Source organism: Cygnus olor, chromosome 1 (assembly GCF_009769625.2).
Source record: "Cygnus olor isolate bCygOlo1 chromosome 1, bCygOlo1.pri.v2, whole genome shotgun sequence".
NCBI lineage: Eukaryota > Metazoa > Chordata > Aves > Anseriformes > Anatidae > Cygnus > Cygnus olor.
This window is the reverse complement of record NC_049169.1, coordinates 145,690,847-145,703,396: the sequence shown is the minus strand read 5'-3', so window position 1 is coordinate 145,703,396 and position 12,550 is coordinate 145,690,847. Positions and strand designations below refer to the sequence as shown.

At 39.9% G+C, this 12,550-nt stretch overlaps 1 protein-coding gene across 24 annotated transcripts in view; it reads left to right on the top strand.

Moving 5' to 3' along the window:
- MCF2L (MCF.2 cell line derived transforming sequence like) overlaps positions 1 to 12,550 on the top strand; it is a 162,106-nt gene that overhangs the window by 85,840 nt on the left and 63,716 nt on the right. For all 24 annotated transcript variants that reach the window (XM_040558238.1, XM_040558325.1, XM_040558394.1 and 21 more), the window contains one exon: positions 9,443 to 9,526. In XM_040558238.1, the coding sequence (XP_040414172.1) occupies positions 9,443 to 9,526 (84 nt within the window). The remainder of the gene's footprint in view (positions 1 to 9,442; positions 9,527 to 12,550) is intronic.

The following is a 12,550-nucleotide window of genomic DNA, read 5'->3' as shown; positions in this document are numbered from 1 at the left end:
TTTGGCAATATCTGTTAACCCTATTTTGGGGGCATGGTTCCTAGCAGTCTGAAACTATACTGCAAGAATTGAAGAAGATTTATCAGCAGGCAGAAGATCAGTTCATTGGCTTTCTTCGGGACAGCCTGGAAAGGGGATGAGAGGAATGCTACTGTTGCATTAGGAATAACATGTCATGTATGCCATGTGAAGTTTTGCTTTTAGGTAGTGGGTTTGTGTGACAGTCTTGCTGTCCTTTCTCTCTTTAAGTCCTCTGCTGCTGGCAAAAAGTTATGCTATAAGATGGCTGTGTGGAATGATTCAAAGTTCCTTGTTTCAGTTTAGCAAGGGAATAATTATCGTGACTTGAAATAGCACAAAGAACATCTCTTTCTCACCAAAACAGACTAGGTGTGTGTAAGCATTGTGTAGAACAAAAGCACGTGAAAACAAATCAGACTGTAACTGGTAATTCTTTCTTGCAACAGTTGCAACATCTTTTTCTTTTTTTTTTCTTTTTGCCCAGCTTCTTATATGATTTATCATGGTTTAGATTTTCCTCAAGTACAAAGAAATATTAGATCTTGCCGATCCCTAGGTTGACTTCCTAATTGTTACATAGTTTTCTTCTGGTTACAGATTAGCTAGTGTTTGATCAGTTTTGTAAACTGAACTTATAGTTGATTTTCTGAGAAGCTCCAGGACAATGGAGTATGTGCGTCAAGTAGGTGTGACTGACGACACAGGAGGAAGAAGCTGGAGTTTTTAGTATTCCCAGTACCTTGTGAGTACTTCTGTTATACACGGAAGAGAGGAGATATTTCCTCTGATGTTTGTACTTTGAGGTGGTGTTATTTAGGCAAACTAAGACTAAGAATTCTGCTGCCTTCTGGAAAAGGGTGGTAGAATAAAGAAAAGAACAAAGGCAATGATATACTTTGACATGTGTAATAAGGTTTCAAGTCCAAAAGTTTTAGAGAAGCATTTGAAACAAACCAAAATCTTGGTTGGTTGTCAAAGTTTGCTTTTGAGTACCTATTTCACAGTCAGAACAAAGAAAATGGGGACTGCTATACCTCTTGTCCTCTCATGCCAGCACTGCATTTGCAGTACCCCTCAGCCATTTCTTTCAAAAGAAAGCTCAGTGGTTAATCTCCATACATGGAAACCAGACCATCAACCTCAGAATTTTGTGGGTAGTTGGGTGCCAAAGCTCCAACTCTGATCTCAAAGCACCAGATGGACAGTCGTTTTTTTCTTTTTCCTGTAACTGTGATTACAGGAAGCAGGAATTGCTTGAATAAAGCAGGTTCAGTTGGTATCTACATAATATAAAGATGTCTTAGTTCTCTGTTGTTTCACACATAAGTTTACTTCCTCTGATTTTAAATAGAGAAATTGCATCCTTTCAGGATTAAGATATGTGTTTTCTAAGTAGTTTTTTTCTTCTCCAGATATGATTAAAAAAGAAGAATTCTCCAGTTTCATTTTGATGGAATCATCTAAATATTACTAAAACTAGGGATTATGGGAGTTCTGCAGAAATATTATGGGCTCTGTTAAAGTTTCAACTGGTCAGGAATGCGTGAGCTTATAATAGAGGGAAGATCACCCATAAGACTTCAGATTTTCTTTGGCAGTTCCACTTCCAAGTCTTGACTCAATTAGATCCTTACTTAAGATTGAAAGTGTGTGGAATTATAGACTAGCCTATTGTGCCAGTGGGCTATATATATAGTCATGCTATTGTATGCATACTGTAGCAATAGGCTATACTGTCCTACCGTGTCCTTGACTCCCATGGTAAGGCCCTTTAAATTGCCCTCTTTTAATGTAAAGGGAATCAGAGACCTTAGAGAAAATAAGCTGGTGTTAACCATGCCACGGGGGTGGATCTTAGATAAAGCATGATTCAATTAAAAGAAAAAGGATCTCAACTTGAAGATTGGTTCTGTGCATCAGGGCTATTGAAAGGGAACTGTCATTTCTGACTGGGAAAGGAAATAGGAGATGTAGCTTTTCTGTAGTCTGTTAAGCCTTTACAGTAAAATTCTTACATACCAGCGTCATTTGAAATATTTATTGGAAATCTAATGCCATATGAAGCTACTCAGAGCGTTAGGTTGCTTTATTTCTATTTGGGCTAGTAATAGGAATTCTGCTACAGATGAAGAATTTGTATTTCCTGCTTCCTTGGGATATTTTAGTTGACCAGAAACTAACAAGCTGGGAGAGTGCAGTGTGTTATCCAGGTGGTCATTTCCTTCCCAGCTGCACTTTAACAGAGAGAGTTGTGATTTGCATGGAAATTCGTGGGGATTAATTGTTTGCGTTTTCTGTCCCCTTATTTTGATGGCAGTGTAGTCAAATAAAATAGAACGGAGCTCTTCCTGAAGATACCTTGGACTGGTGAGATGTTGATACTTTGTTATGGACGCTTGCGTGAACTACCTGTAATCAACCCAACCTGGCTACAAATAGTGCATAGTTCGGATTAACTTGGTCAGCAGCTTTTCAGGTTGGGCATACCTGGTGGTAGAGCTTGCAGGCATCATGACTATTCAACAGCACCTCATAAAATTCCATTTTAAATCTGGAGAGCTCTCCTTGCATTATGATAGTCTTTTTAGACCTCTTCCACATGGCACGACATGAAACTACCTTCACTAGCCCTGATGCTCTGGCCCTTCCTGCTTTGGGGGCCACACAAAGGAGCTGACTGTTAGGGCTTGTGGTTGGAGGGGGGAAGATGAGAAAAGGATGAGGCAATGAAGGGTTTGCCTTGGGGCTGCGAGAGATGAAGGAACCCTTCTGAAAGGCATTATCTTGCATTTATAATTTCCAGATGGAAGGGTGCTTTAGTAAAGAGATTTGTCAAATGAAGACCCCCTTCATAAAACACTTTCAACCATTTGGGTGGGTGAGCCATTCCAGAAGAGACGCAAAACAAAACTGGTTGGGAACAAGACATATTTCTTCAATTTAAGGCATGCATTTAGTAGCAAAGCCATCATCATATTTCAGGAAAATGGTGTTGACTCAGCAAGAAAGAGGAGGCAGGAAAATGATTTGTAGTTTGCTTTATGGTGTGTTACTGGGGTTTGTGTTGAAAGGCATAATTGTGTCCACATGTGTATGAAAGTACAAACAGGTTGGCTTTTGAGCTGCTACAAAGTAATGGACATAGGATTTTACTCAAAGCTACTCAAAGGGTGGTATAATTCCAGCTGGCTCAGTGGGAATTGGATTAAACCCATTACAAGAGGCTAATGAGTCCTGTTAGGAGACATTCTTCAGCGTAATGTCAATGTGGTTTTCTCAAATGCAACTGCAATGTTGCGTTCTGTGAAAATGCTTTCGCTTCATCTTGTCAGACCGAGTCTGAATGAGATAAGCTTCAGTTTGTTCAGAAAAGAAAGAGGAGGCTTTTAACCAGTAAGTGAAAATCTTGACTTGAGTGACATTGATTGTTTTCTCAGGTCTGTATTTCTTCAGGGCTTTCTGGCACCATGCAACTCAAGCACGAGTTATCTTTTTGCACTCACGCTCAAACTATTAAGTAGTAATCCTGCTTCATTTGAGATGAAGGCAGTTGCTTCTGATAACACGGGGTCAGGCCACTCTAAGCCATCTTCCTCCATCATAGAGACAGAACTAGGAAAGCAAGATTTCAAATAGAGTTAGAAGGTGATTTTAAACACATCTTATAAAGAGAAATATCATTTTCTTTTTTCTGTAAGAACTGCATATGTAACCGATCCCTCTACATTAGTAAGATGACATCTGTCTTCTCTTAGACACAATTTCAATACTAGAACTTGTGATGTTATGTTGTTGTTTTTGTTTATTTCTTTTAAAGAGCCTCCAGGTGCTGGCTTAAGAAAAAAAAATCTTTGTGCATTCCTAGCTATTCTATGTGTTCACTTCAAAAACTAAAAAATAAAAATAATACTAATTTTAAAAAAATAGCATCAATGACTTCACAGAACCTTATTTTACTGTTTATTAGTAGCCACAATACCAGATGCATTATAAATCTTGAGGACTTCATTTTAGGCAGATTCTTGAGAAAAACTCTCTAAATGAGCTCTTCAAGAAGACTGGATATTCTAGCATGTTTTGGTATGAGTATCTCTTTTCAGCTATGAATTTTACATATAGTAAAACAGACACTCTCTTGGGTCTCTGTTTTGAAAATACTGTGTGAGACAGTCAAGGTAAAACAGGGTAAATTATAGACTGTGTGGATGCCGTTTCATGTAAGTATAAATAGAGTCTGAGCCCATAAAAATTCCTTAGAAAACACATTTTCAGTAACTGTGTATTTTAATATGCAATTTATTAGCTTCTCTAAAATGGGTATTGTCCCTAAAGAATAGAGCAGGTGGCAGGTTCTCAATTTAAAGGATATTTCCAAGAAATCATTTTCCCCGAGGCCATGAGCTGAAGGAGTGTGTGCCCTCAAGGACCCCTCAGTGTGCGTGCGCTTCATCTCCTTCTAGTAAGGACACCGTATATTCAAGTAATGATGGAAAATCTTCCTGTGAGATCAGATTCCACCACAAACAAACTGTGAAGAACTCTTTATTTTGGTGAGATGTTAGATATAAAGAAAATAATGTGGAGCGATGGTGCTTTTCCCCTGAAGGGAGGCGAGGTATTGGAGAGGGAGAACCATGAGGGATTTCTGGCCAAAATGGTGAGAAGAGCTTTTGGGATGGCAATCTCCAGAGGGGACTGGAGCTTGCTGAATGGCCGGTGTTTGAATCTGCTCTTCCAGGGAGTAAAACACAATAAAATGCCCTCTTAACCCTGTGGTGAGCCCCTTCTTGCTTGCTGAGAGGTTAATGGAGGGCTGCTCTGTGCTAGAAAGGGGATGGGGAGCTGACACTGGGGGAGCTGTAGCTCTAGGGGAGGTAGCCAGGTGTATAAGAGGGTTTGAGTATCTGTGTTAAATTTGGAGGGGAGAATTGGAGAGTGAAAAGCCATGGGTCCATGACACTGGTAGGAGCGTCTTGTCTCTGAGGTGCCTGGCTGTTAAAAGTTTGGGTTTGTTCCCTCCCAAACTGAGATTTGGTACCTGTGCACTGAAGACTCTCTTCCTACAGCCATCGTGCAGGAAGGATTAGGAAATGTTGCTTGGGAACAGTTTTAGATATCTTACAGATTGCTTTTAAGAATATTCTGTATTTGGAAGCAGCTTGTGTTTGTATGCTATTTCCGTCTCGTAAATTGACATCAATTTGATTACCTACTCTGTTGCCAATGTGCTAGACCAGTTTCTGATAGATGCACTTGAAAAATGTGTTTCTTTTCGTGAGTGCTTTTCAAGAAAAAAATGAATCCTGGCATCTTAAAGAAAGCCTTATGCCAGTATTTCAATTCTTCAGGCCTGGGAAAGAGTAATGGATATGGGTGTAATGAAAGAATTACATTAAAGAAAGAAGGGATTTTCTTTGTTTCAATATGTAAATAACAGGAAGTCTGCAAACTGTTCTTACAATTATGATCAGTGACTTGACAACAGCCTTCTACACTTGTGTGTCGAAGTGGTGGTGGTTGCGGTGGTGGTGGTTGTTTTATCCTTTTGTTTTAAATAATCCTATTTAGCTCAAGGAAATGTCAAAAATGATTATCGTTTACTTTCCAATCCTTATTGGCTGTTGATTTACTCTATCATCTTGATAGGATTGCACAAAGCAGTGCAAACAAGAATGAATGACAGTTATTGTATGTAATGTTAAATCCAAAGGGCAACATTTCAGTATCAGCTTACAGTGTGGCTTTTAAAGGCTGAGGAACCTTTTGTTAGTTATTGTCCATGGAGATTCTGGTTAGTAGTGATCCACTTACAATAGGTGCCTAGTGTAGGAAGTCCAAAAATGAATCCTGCTTATATCCTGTAAGAAAAAGAAACAAAACTTGCCCCAAGAAACTTTAACTTTTGACAAACCAAAATGATGAATTACAGCACTGAAGCAATTCATGTTTCCTAGCTTGCAGTGCATAAAGATTACGAGGTGGTTGGGTGCAGAACTTAATGTCCTGTGCTGGCTTTGCAGCCCATACTGAACCCTGTAGCACGTTTAGGTTTTATGTTGTAGCTTGTCACACCAACTGTTTTAGTGGTGTTTAAGTAATGTTCTATGTAAACTGCAATCCCCTCATGCAGCTGCAACATAGATTAGGAAAAGCCTCCCATTTCACTGAAACTTGCCTTTTCTTTTCTGGTGGGCGCTGCAGAAACATGGGAATTGTTGGATGCACTTCGGATACTACAGCGTTAGCACATTTGGGGTGCTTCTGCTTTTGTGTTACAGCAGTTGTCTCAACTGCTGCATTTGTATTTTTGAGTTCCATCCTCCTTCTGTAGAAGGGCAAGCTGCTTGTTGTCACAGCTAAATGCATGATAAAACTTTTACTGTTTAGTAAATGTGGCTGCAGAATTTTTCTCTTTTTGTTTATCACCAACAAGGGTGGCTAACACAGATAACTGCTACTTTCGCCTTTTATTGTAACTTCAAGGTCACATCACTTAGTTCTGTTGTAATGAATGCCATCTATTGGTCAAGGTAACTTCTTGGATTATGAAGATCATATTCCATTCATAAGAAGTCAAGTGGAAAAAAAGATACTGTAATATGGTGGATAAAATTCACAACAAATGTGATAGAGAAGCAGGAATGAATTCCCAGAGTCCCGACTTTATATAAGCCTGTCTGTTTTCTTAATCTCATGGACATTCTCTGTCCATGTCTCATTTTTGATGATTACTGTTCATTCAAGTACTTAGCTTGCTCTCTATCCTTTGCCTCGTGCTTTCATGGTTTTCTTCCTCAGCCCATCACTGCTACTGGGTTCAAGTGCATCCTGTCAAGCTGTTGAACATAAACAGCTCAGGAGTTTCAAGAGTTGCATTTTCTCACTTTGTTTTATGCTGTTATTTGTTATCTCATTATTTTTTTTTTCAAATTATTGAAAGCCAGCTCTGATCTTAACACACAATCTGCTTCCTGAAGTGTGTCGTGAAACCAGATGAGCCAGAGCAAGGTGGGGAAGGGCTGTGCTTTGGCAGAGAGCCACAACTGGATGGGCTTCAGGAGGGTTTTGGTCTGTATGTGGGCGCGCTGCTCTGCTCCTGCAGCTGCAAGCATGCTGGCTCTTTGAATTAAAACTGAGATGTAAACCAGGGAAGGAAAATGCTGTATCTTCAGTGAAAGTGTGTGATCTCAAGTTTGTGGGCTGCCCTGGCGGGTTGCAAAAGCTGTTGCTCCTGCCACAGAGAGCAGTGAGGCAACCAAAGCAATTTGCATCTCTGTGTGGCATGAGTCAGGACAGCAATGTGACAGATCACGCAGGCATGACAGGAAGCGGGGATCCTTGTGTCTGGTAAACATAAAATATAGTTTCCCTGACTTACGAATGTCTTGCCTATTTAAATGTTATGGGTCATGTATTTACCTATGTATGCAACACACACCTGTTTTATTATGGGCTTACGTGGCAGTAATGAAAATTACTTCTGCCTGTGACTGTAGACAGGATGGTGTATTACACAGTGATTACATTTTTTTCACTTTTCTTATCTCCCACCAAAAAAGTTGGCATTGATCCTGTCATAGGATCGGCTAAATGGGTTCACCTGCAGAATCAGGGATTGACTTTAGTTTCTTAACCACTGCTGCAGGTGGGCTCTTTGTATTAACAAGCACTTAGAGTAAAAATAAAATCTATTTTCTTCTGGAGAGTGGGGGGTTCCCCTCTTCTGGAAATGGGTTGGCCATCTGAGATGGAACTTTTAAAAGACCCTTTTCTAATTTTCTCCTTAAGATGATGACATAACTGCAGGTCTTGGAGAAATATGACTTGACAGCTAAATCTGCCCACTTATGGATTTGACAGCATGGTATGCAGAGGTCTTCTGATCCAGCAGCCGTTCACCAGATGCAGAAAAATAGCTCTGATTAGTGTGTGACCTTGACAGTGATCACGGCTGCTCCTCTTGTCAGGCCGTCAGAAAGGGAACAGAGAAGTTCTGTTTCCCAGTATAAGTTGTTGCTTATCTGGAAGAAATAGCTGAATGCTTTTTGGGGGACTGTTCTCAAATAGTTGCATTTCTCAAAATTGTACACACATGAGAATTGCTCATAGCAATGCAGGGCTCTCCCCTCAATTTCTGGCATTTGAAAGATCTCTGTAAGAGCATAGCCCATCCTTGAGGGCCAGAGCAATACTTCTGCTTGATCAGCTTGTACTTTAATGCAGATGATATTTATCCCCATACCTCATTTCTATTTTTACTTCTGTGTACACTTGCGGTTCTGAGTGTAAGAATTGGGTGTATCCTAATGGCATTTAATGTACCTTAAAAAATTACAAAAACAAAACTTCTTTATGTAACAGTGGGTTAAAAAATGCTCAAAACGAAGGAATGAAAATGCTCAGTTATTCTTTCATTGCTTTTCAATGAGGCTCAAAAAATAGAAGATAATATTTAGGAATCACAAGAGTAAAACTTTTTGTTTTCTTTTAAGAACAAGGTCATAGCTCAGTGAATGAGGCAACTCTGACATGTCTTTAAAATGGAGGTCTTTATCGTGGTCAGCAGATTCAAGCAGTTAGCAAGACTTAGATTTCTGCTTGACCTCTCCCTTCTGAGGGAAGCACATTGGCTCGGATACTGTGGCCGAAAACTAAGATTCAGGAAATTATTACACTTGTCATTAACCTGAGATAGAAGGGCTAAGATAAAAGATTAGGCAAAGCTTTTCCACAGTGCATCCTGTGTGGGGCTGAATTTCCAGGCCTGTTAGGCCCGTCACGCAGAGCGGTGCTACCGTGTGGTATCTAGGCCCTAGGCAAGGTTCTGGCAGGACCCTACCCTTTATTTGGCATGAGAAATGCTAGCTATACTCCCTTTGCAGAATAATGAAGGTTATTCATCAATAAAATTTCCCTTTGGGTGGGATAGCAGTGATGATTTCAGAGCTGTGTGCTGCTCCTTCCATAAAATCCACTGAGGAGTTGGTAGGTGCTGGAGTTTGGGAAGGTCTGCAGTGTGGGATGGTTTCAGTGAGGCCTGGCAAGGGGGATGCTAACATTTGTTCTGCTTCTTTTTCATATAGGTTGAGAAGGTTTTAATAAAAAATGCATTTGATATGTAAAATCTCACTGTTTAACATCATTCCTGAGGAATATTAGCTTTACAACGTCTGGTTCAGTGACATCCAGTATACCTTCCACGTGTCAGCAAATCTACATCACTCTTAATCTTTTATCAATATGCTGTTCAAAGAAAAGTTTGGCCCTGGCAAACACTTGAAAGACTCCAAATATTTTCATTATTTTTGAAAAACTTAGACCATTTTCTGGGTGTTTTTTTCTTAGCGCTGATTTTTATTTTTCATGTCTGCTCTAAAACTTTACATAAAATGACTTTGCAATGCATTTTTTTTCCCCACAGATGAAATCATGCATCAGGATATCATTCCCCTCTATGCCGCAGATATTCAGGACCAGTTAAAGAAACAATTTGCTTACCTGTCAGGTAAGAAGTCTATGATGTTCCCTCATGTGGATACTGCTCAGTTCTGTGGCTGGACCTGTTATGCTTTCACGGTTTCTGATGCCTCACAAATGTGTTCTTTATAAGAAACTGAAAATACAGACTACCAAGACTCGTTATCTAAGGATTTACAAAAAAGTGAAGGTATTTATTTAATTTAAAATTTCCATCGTGCCTTATTATCAATCATTTTCAGCATCTAGGATAATGGGATGGAATTGAGGGTAGGGTAAAGGAATAAATGGGAAAAAATAAATAAGGAAGTTCAGAGGAGCCTGGTATGTGAACGTGTAGTCAGTGCTAAGGGAGCTGTGCTTCCCAGTGCTTGTGGCTGAGACAGGGCTTGCATCCTGATATAGAGTTCCCCAAGCTAACTGAGCTGTTGTTGGGAATTGGAGATGCAGTGTGGGTGTGCTGTTGTAGTTGTGGTCTGGTGGTCCTCATACTGCAGGCTAAGCTGCCACCAGCTCTGCTGTCAGCTTCAGTACTGAAACCCAAGCTGACACCTTGGGCTTGACCAAAGCGATATTTGAGCAAGCACCACTGTAGCACATTGCCCAGCAGTCTCAGTGCCACGCTCAGACACATGCAGCTCTGGAAGGGCTTTTCCTCTTGGTATCCCTGCATTCATTCTGCAAAGGAACCTGCTTTGTAGACTAAAAGCTGTCTCTAAAAGCAGCACAGCTGTGTTTACACAGCATAGAGTGTTTTTGATGCCCCTGGATTACCTGCGCCAGGTAAGCAATGTGTTTATGTGCTGTGCAGGCATCAGTTGCTGAGCTTGGTCCATCCAGATGCTGGGACTGACCGTGACTAATCCCTAATGAATAAAGGGAGATGGTGCCTCTGCTCGCTGATCAGGCTGAGACGGGTCTGACAAGCTTCTGTGTTGTTTGTTTTCTTGTCTTCCTGTCTGTAAAACTCTCGCAGGTGTGCAGCAGCAAACTTGTTGGAGTTACTGCTCTGCCCTCCCTCCAGTACATGGAGAAGGACGAGCTTTGCAAAGCTGCCCTGCCTCCTTCAGTATGAAGGAGGTTAACCTTTCTAGGCTGAAGTTGGACTTTGACTGTTCTTTCTCCTTTGAATCCCTTCCTGCATCAGATCAAGGGACACCCGGGAATGAAACAATGTGCTGCTTTGTTTGATAAAACCTTTTTAAATCTCATTGTTATCGCAGCTGATCATTATTTATAGCTTATTCCTGCCTCATAAGCTAAACTAAGTGTTGGAACTGTAGTAGTAGTTGTGTTTTCTATGGGCTGATAAATATGGGAAATAAGATTATTTTCTTTATGAAGATGGCTGTTCGTGGTTCATTTGGGATGATGGTGTGTAAGCTACAATTCTTCTCTGGCAATTTATTTATTTATTTATTTATTTACTTTCCAAGCTCTTCCTTTTTCTCCAGGGGCAAAAATTAGCTTGAAATAGTGTTATGCAAGAACCAGCCTATCTAGGCAGCTCCAAGTAGGGTTTACATTTTGACCCTCAGAAGTAAGTGGAAAACTGGTGATTTCAGTAGATGACTGAAATCTCATTGAGTCCAGTGGGAGATTCTTCACCCCCTACCAGTCTTGAGTTCTCACAGCTACATGCATTGTCAACACTCATTACATCTGCTGTGCAGTGGAGCTTAGTGAGGACAGCCGTTCCTCATTCTGTTTTATTCAGTTTGTATTTAAATCTCATATCTATTTTAAGTCTGTTTTGTTCGCCTGAAATAGTAGGACAGCTGCATTATTATGGACTGTAACTATATTCTTCATTACATTGTATTATTATTGGGCAATTAGATTGTTGTGCATTTTCATTTCACTTTGAAATTCAATTCTTTTATCCTAATGTCCTCCTGCAGGACACTGAGGGTTTTATTTTTGGTGCTGTACCAAATACTGTTGTTATGGGTTCTGTGAACAAAGGAACAGAGTTAATATTTTGATACTCAATTTATATACAGTTTACCAATTTACTTATTCTTGCAGTTGTTGTGCTTACAAGTAGCTTTGCTGGAATGCCACTTAAGGCCTTCCCTATGTGTGTGAAGGGGACTTTTATTTTTTAATGAATAAATTACCTTTCAAATAGAATCTTAGGACATGACACAAAACATGTTAAAATTGAAGTTTCTAGATTATGAACATTTGTGGTAGATAGCTTCTTTGCAGGTGTGGTGAATCAGTGTCATATATATGTTTCATTTTTTAGTTTTTTTCAAAGGTTGGTCTAGATGATCTTGGAGTTCTCTTCCAACCTAGATGATTCTGTGATTCTGTAACATATACTTGAAAATCACATCAGTTTCACTAATAGGTTATATCTAGGTCTTGTGGGATGCTTGCTTAATAGTGAATGCAAAGCAGTCTGTTTCAACAGCTGAAGATTGTAGCCCTTTCTGAGCTACTTTCTGTGTTTTGACCTAAAACAGCATCACCTGTTTGTCTGTCTCTTCCTCTGGAGGTACAAAGTATTCCATGTCTCTTTGTGTTAAATTATATTACAAATGCTCTGGGGACATCCAAGTTAGGCTTGAAACAAAACAATTTAAAACAAAACTTTATTTTAATTCTTAAGTTTTTCAGCAAGCATAGGCAAATGTAATTGTGTCAAGGTTGCAAGGTGCTAGCTGCTCCTACAGATGCTGGAGGCTCTAGCTGTTGCTCGGCAGTGTGTCTGCAGTTGTGTTCAGCTCACATGTAATAGGGGCAAGTTGCAAGCTCTGGATGAGGTTTCAAATCAGTCATTCACAAAACAAGATTATAAACCCCAGTGTTAATATTTTACCTCAGACCCAGCTGCTTACGTTTTTCTTTGGAGTTTCTTCCTTCTGTGGAACAAGGTCCTTAACTTCAAGAATTTTTGTTGCTCTTTTTGTTGCTGCTAAGCCATATTAGGTGTGCCCTTCCACATACCAAAGCAGACAGTCCTCTCTACATGGTTCACTGTTTCACCTGTCTAACATGTTCTTCATTTAGTTTGTATTTTTGTAACCACTTTTCTTCTATTGCG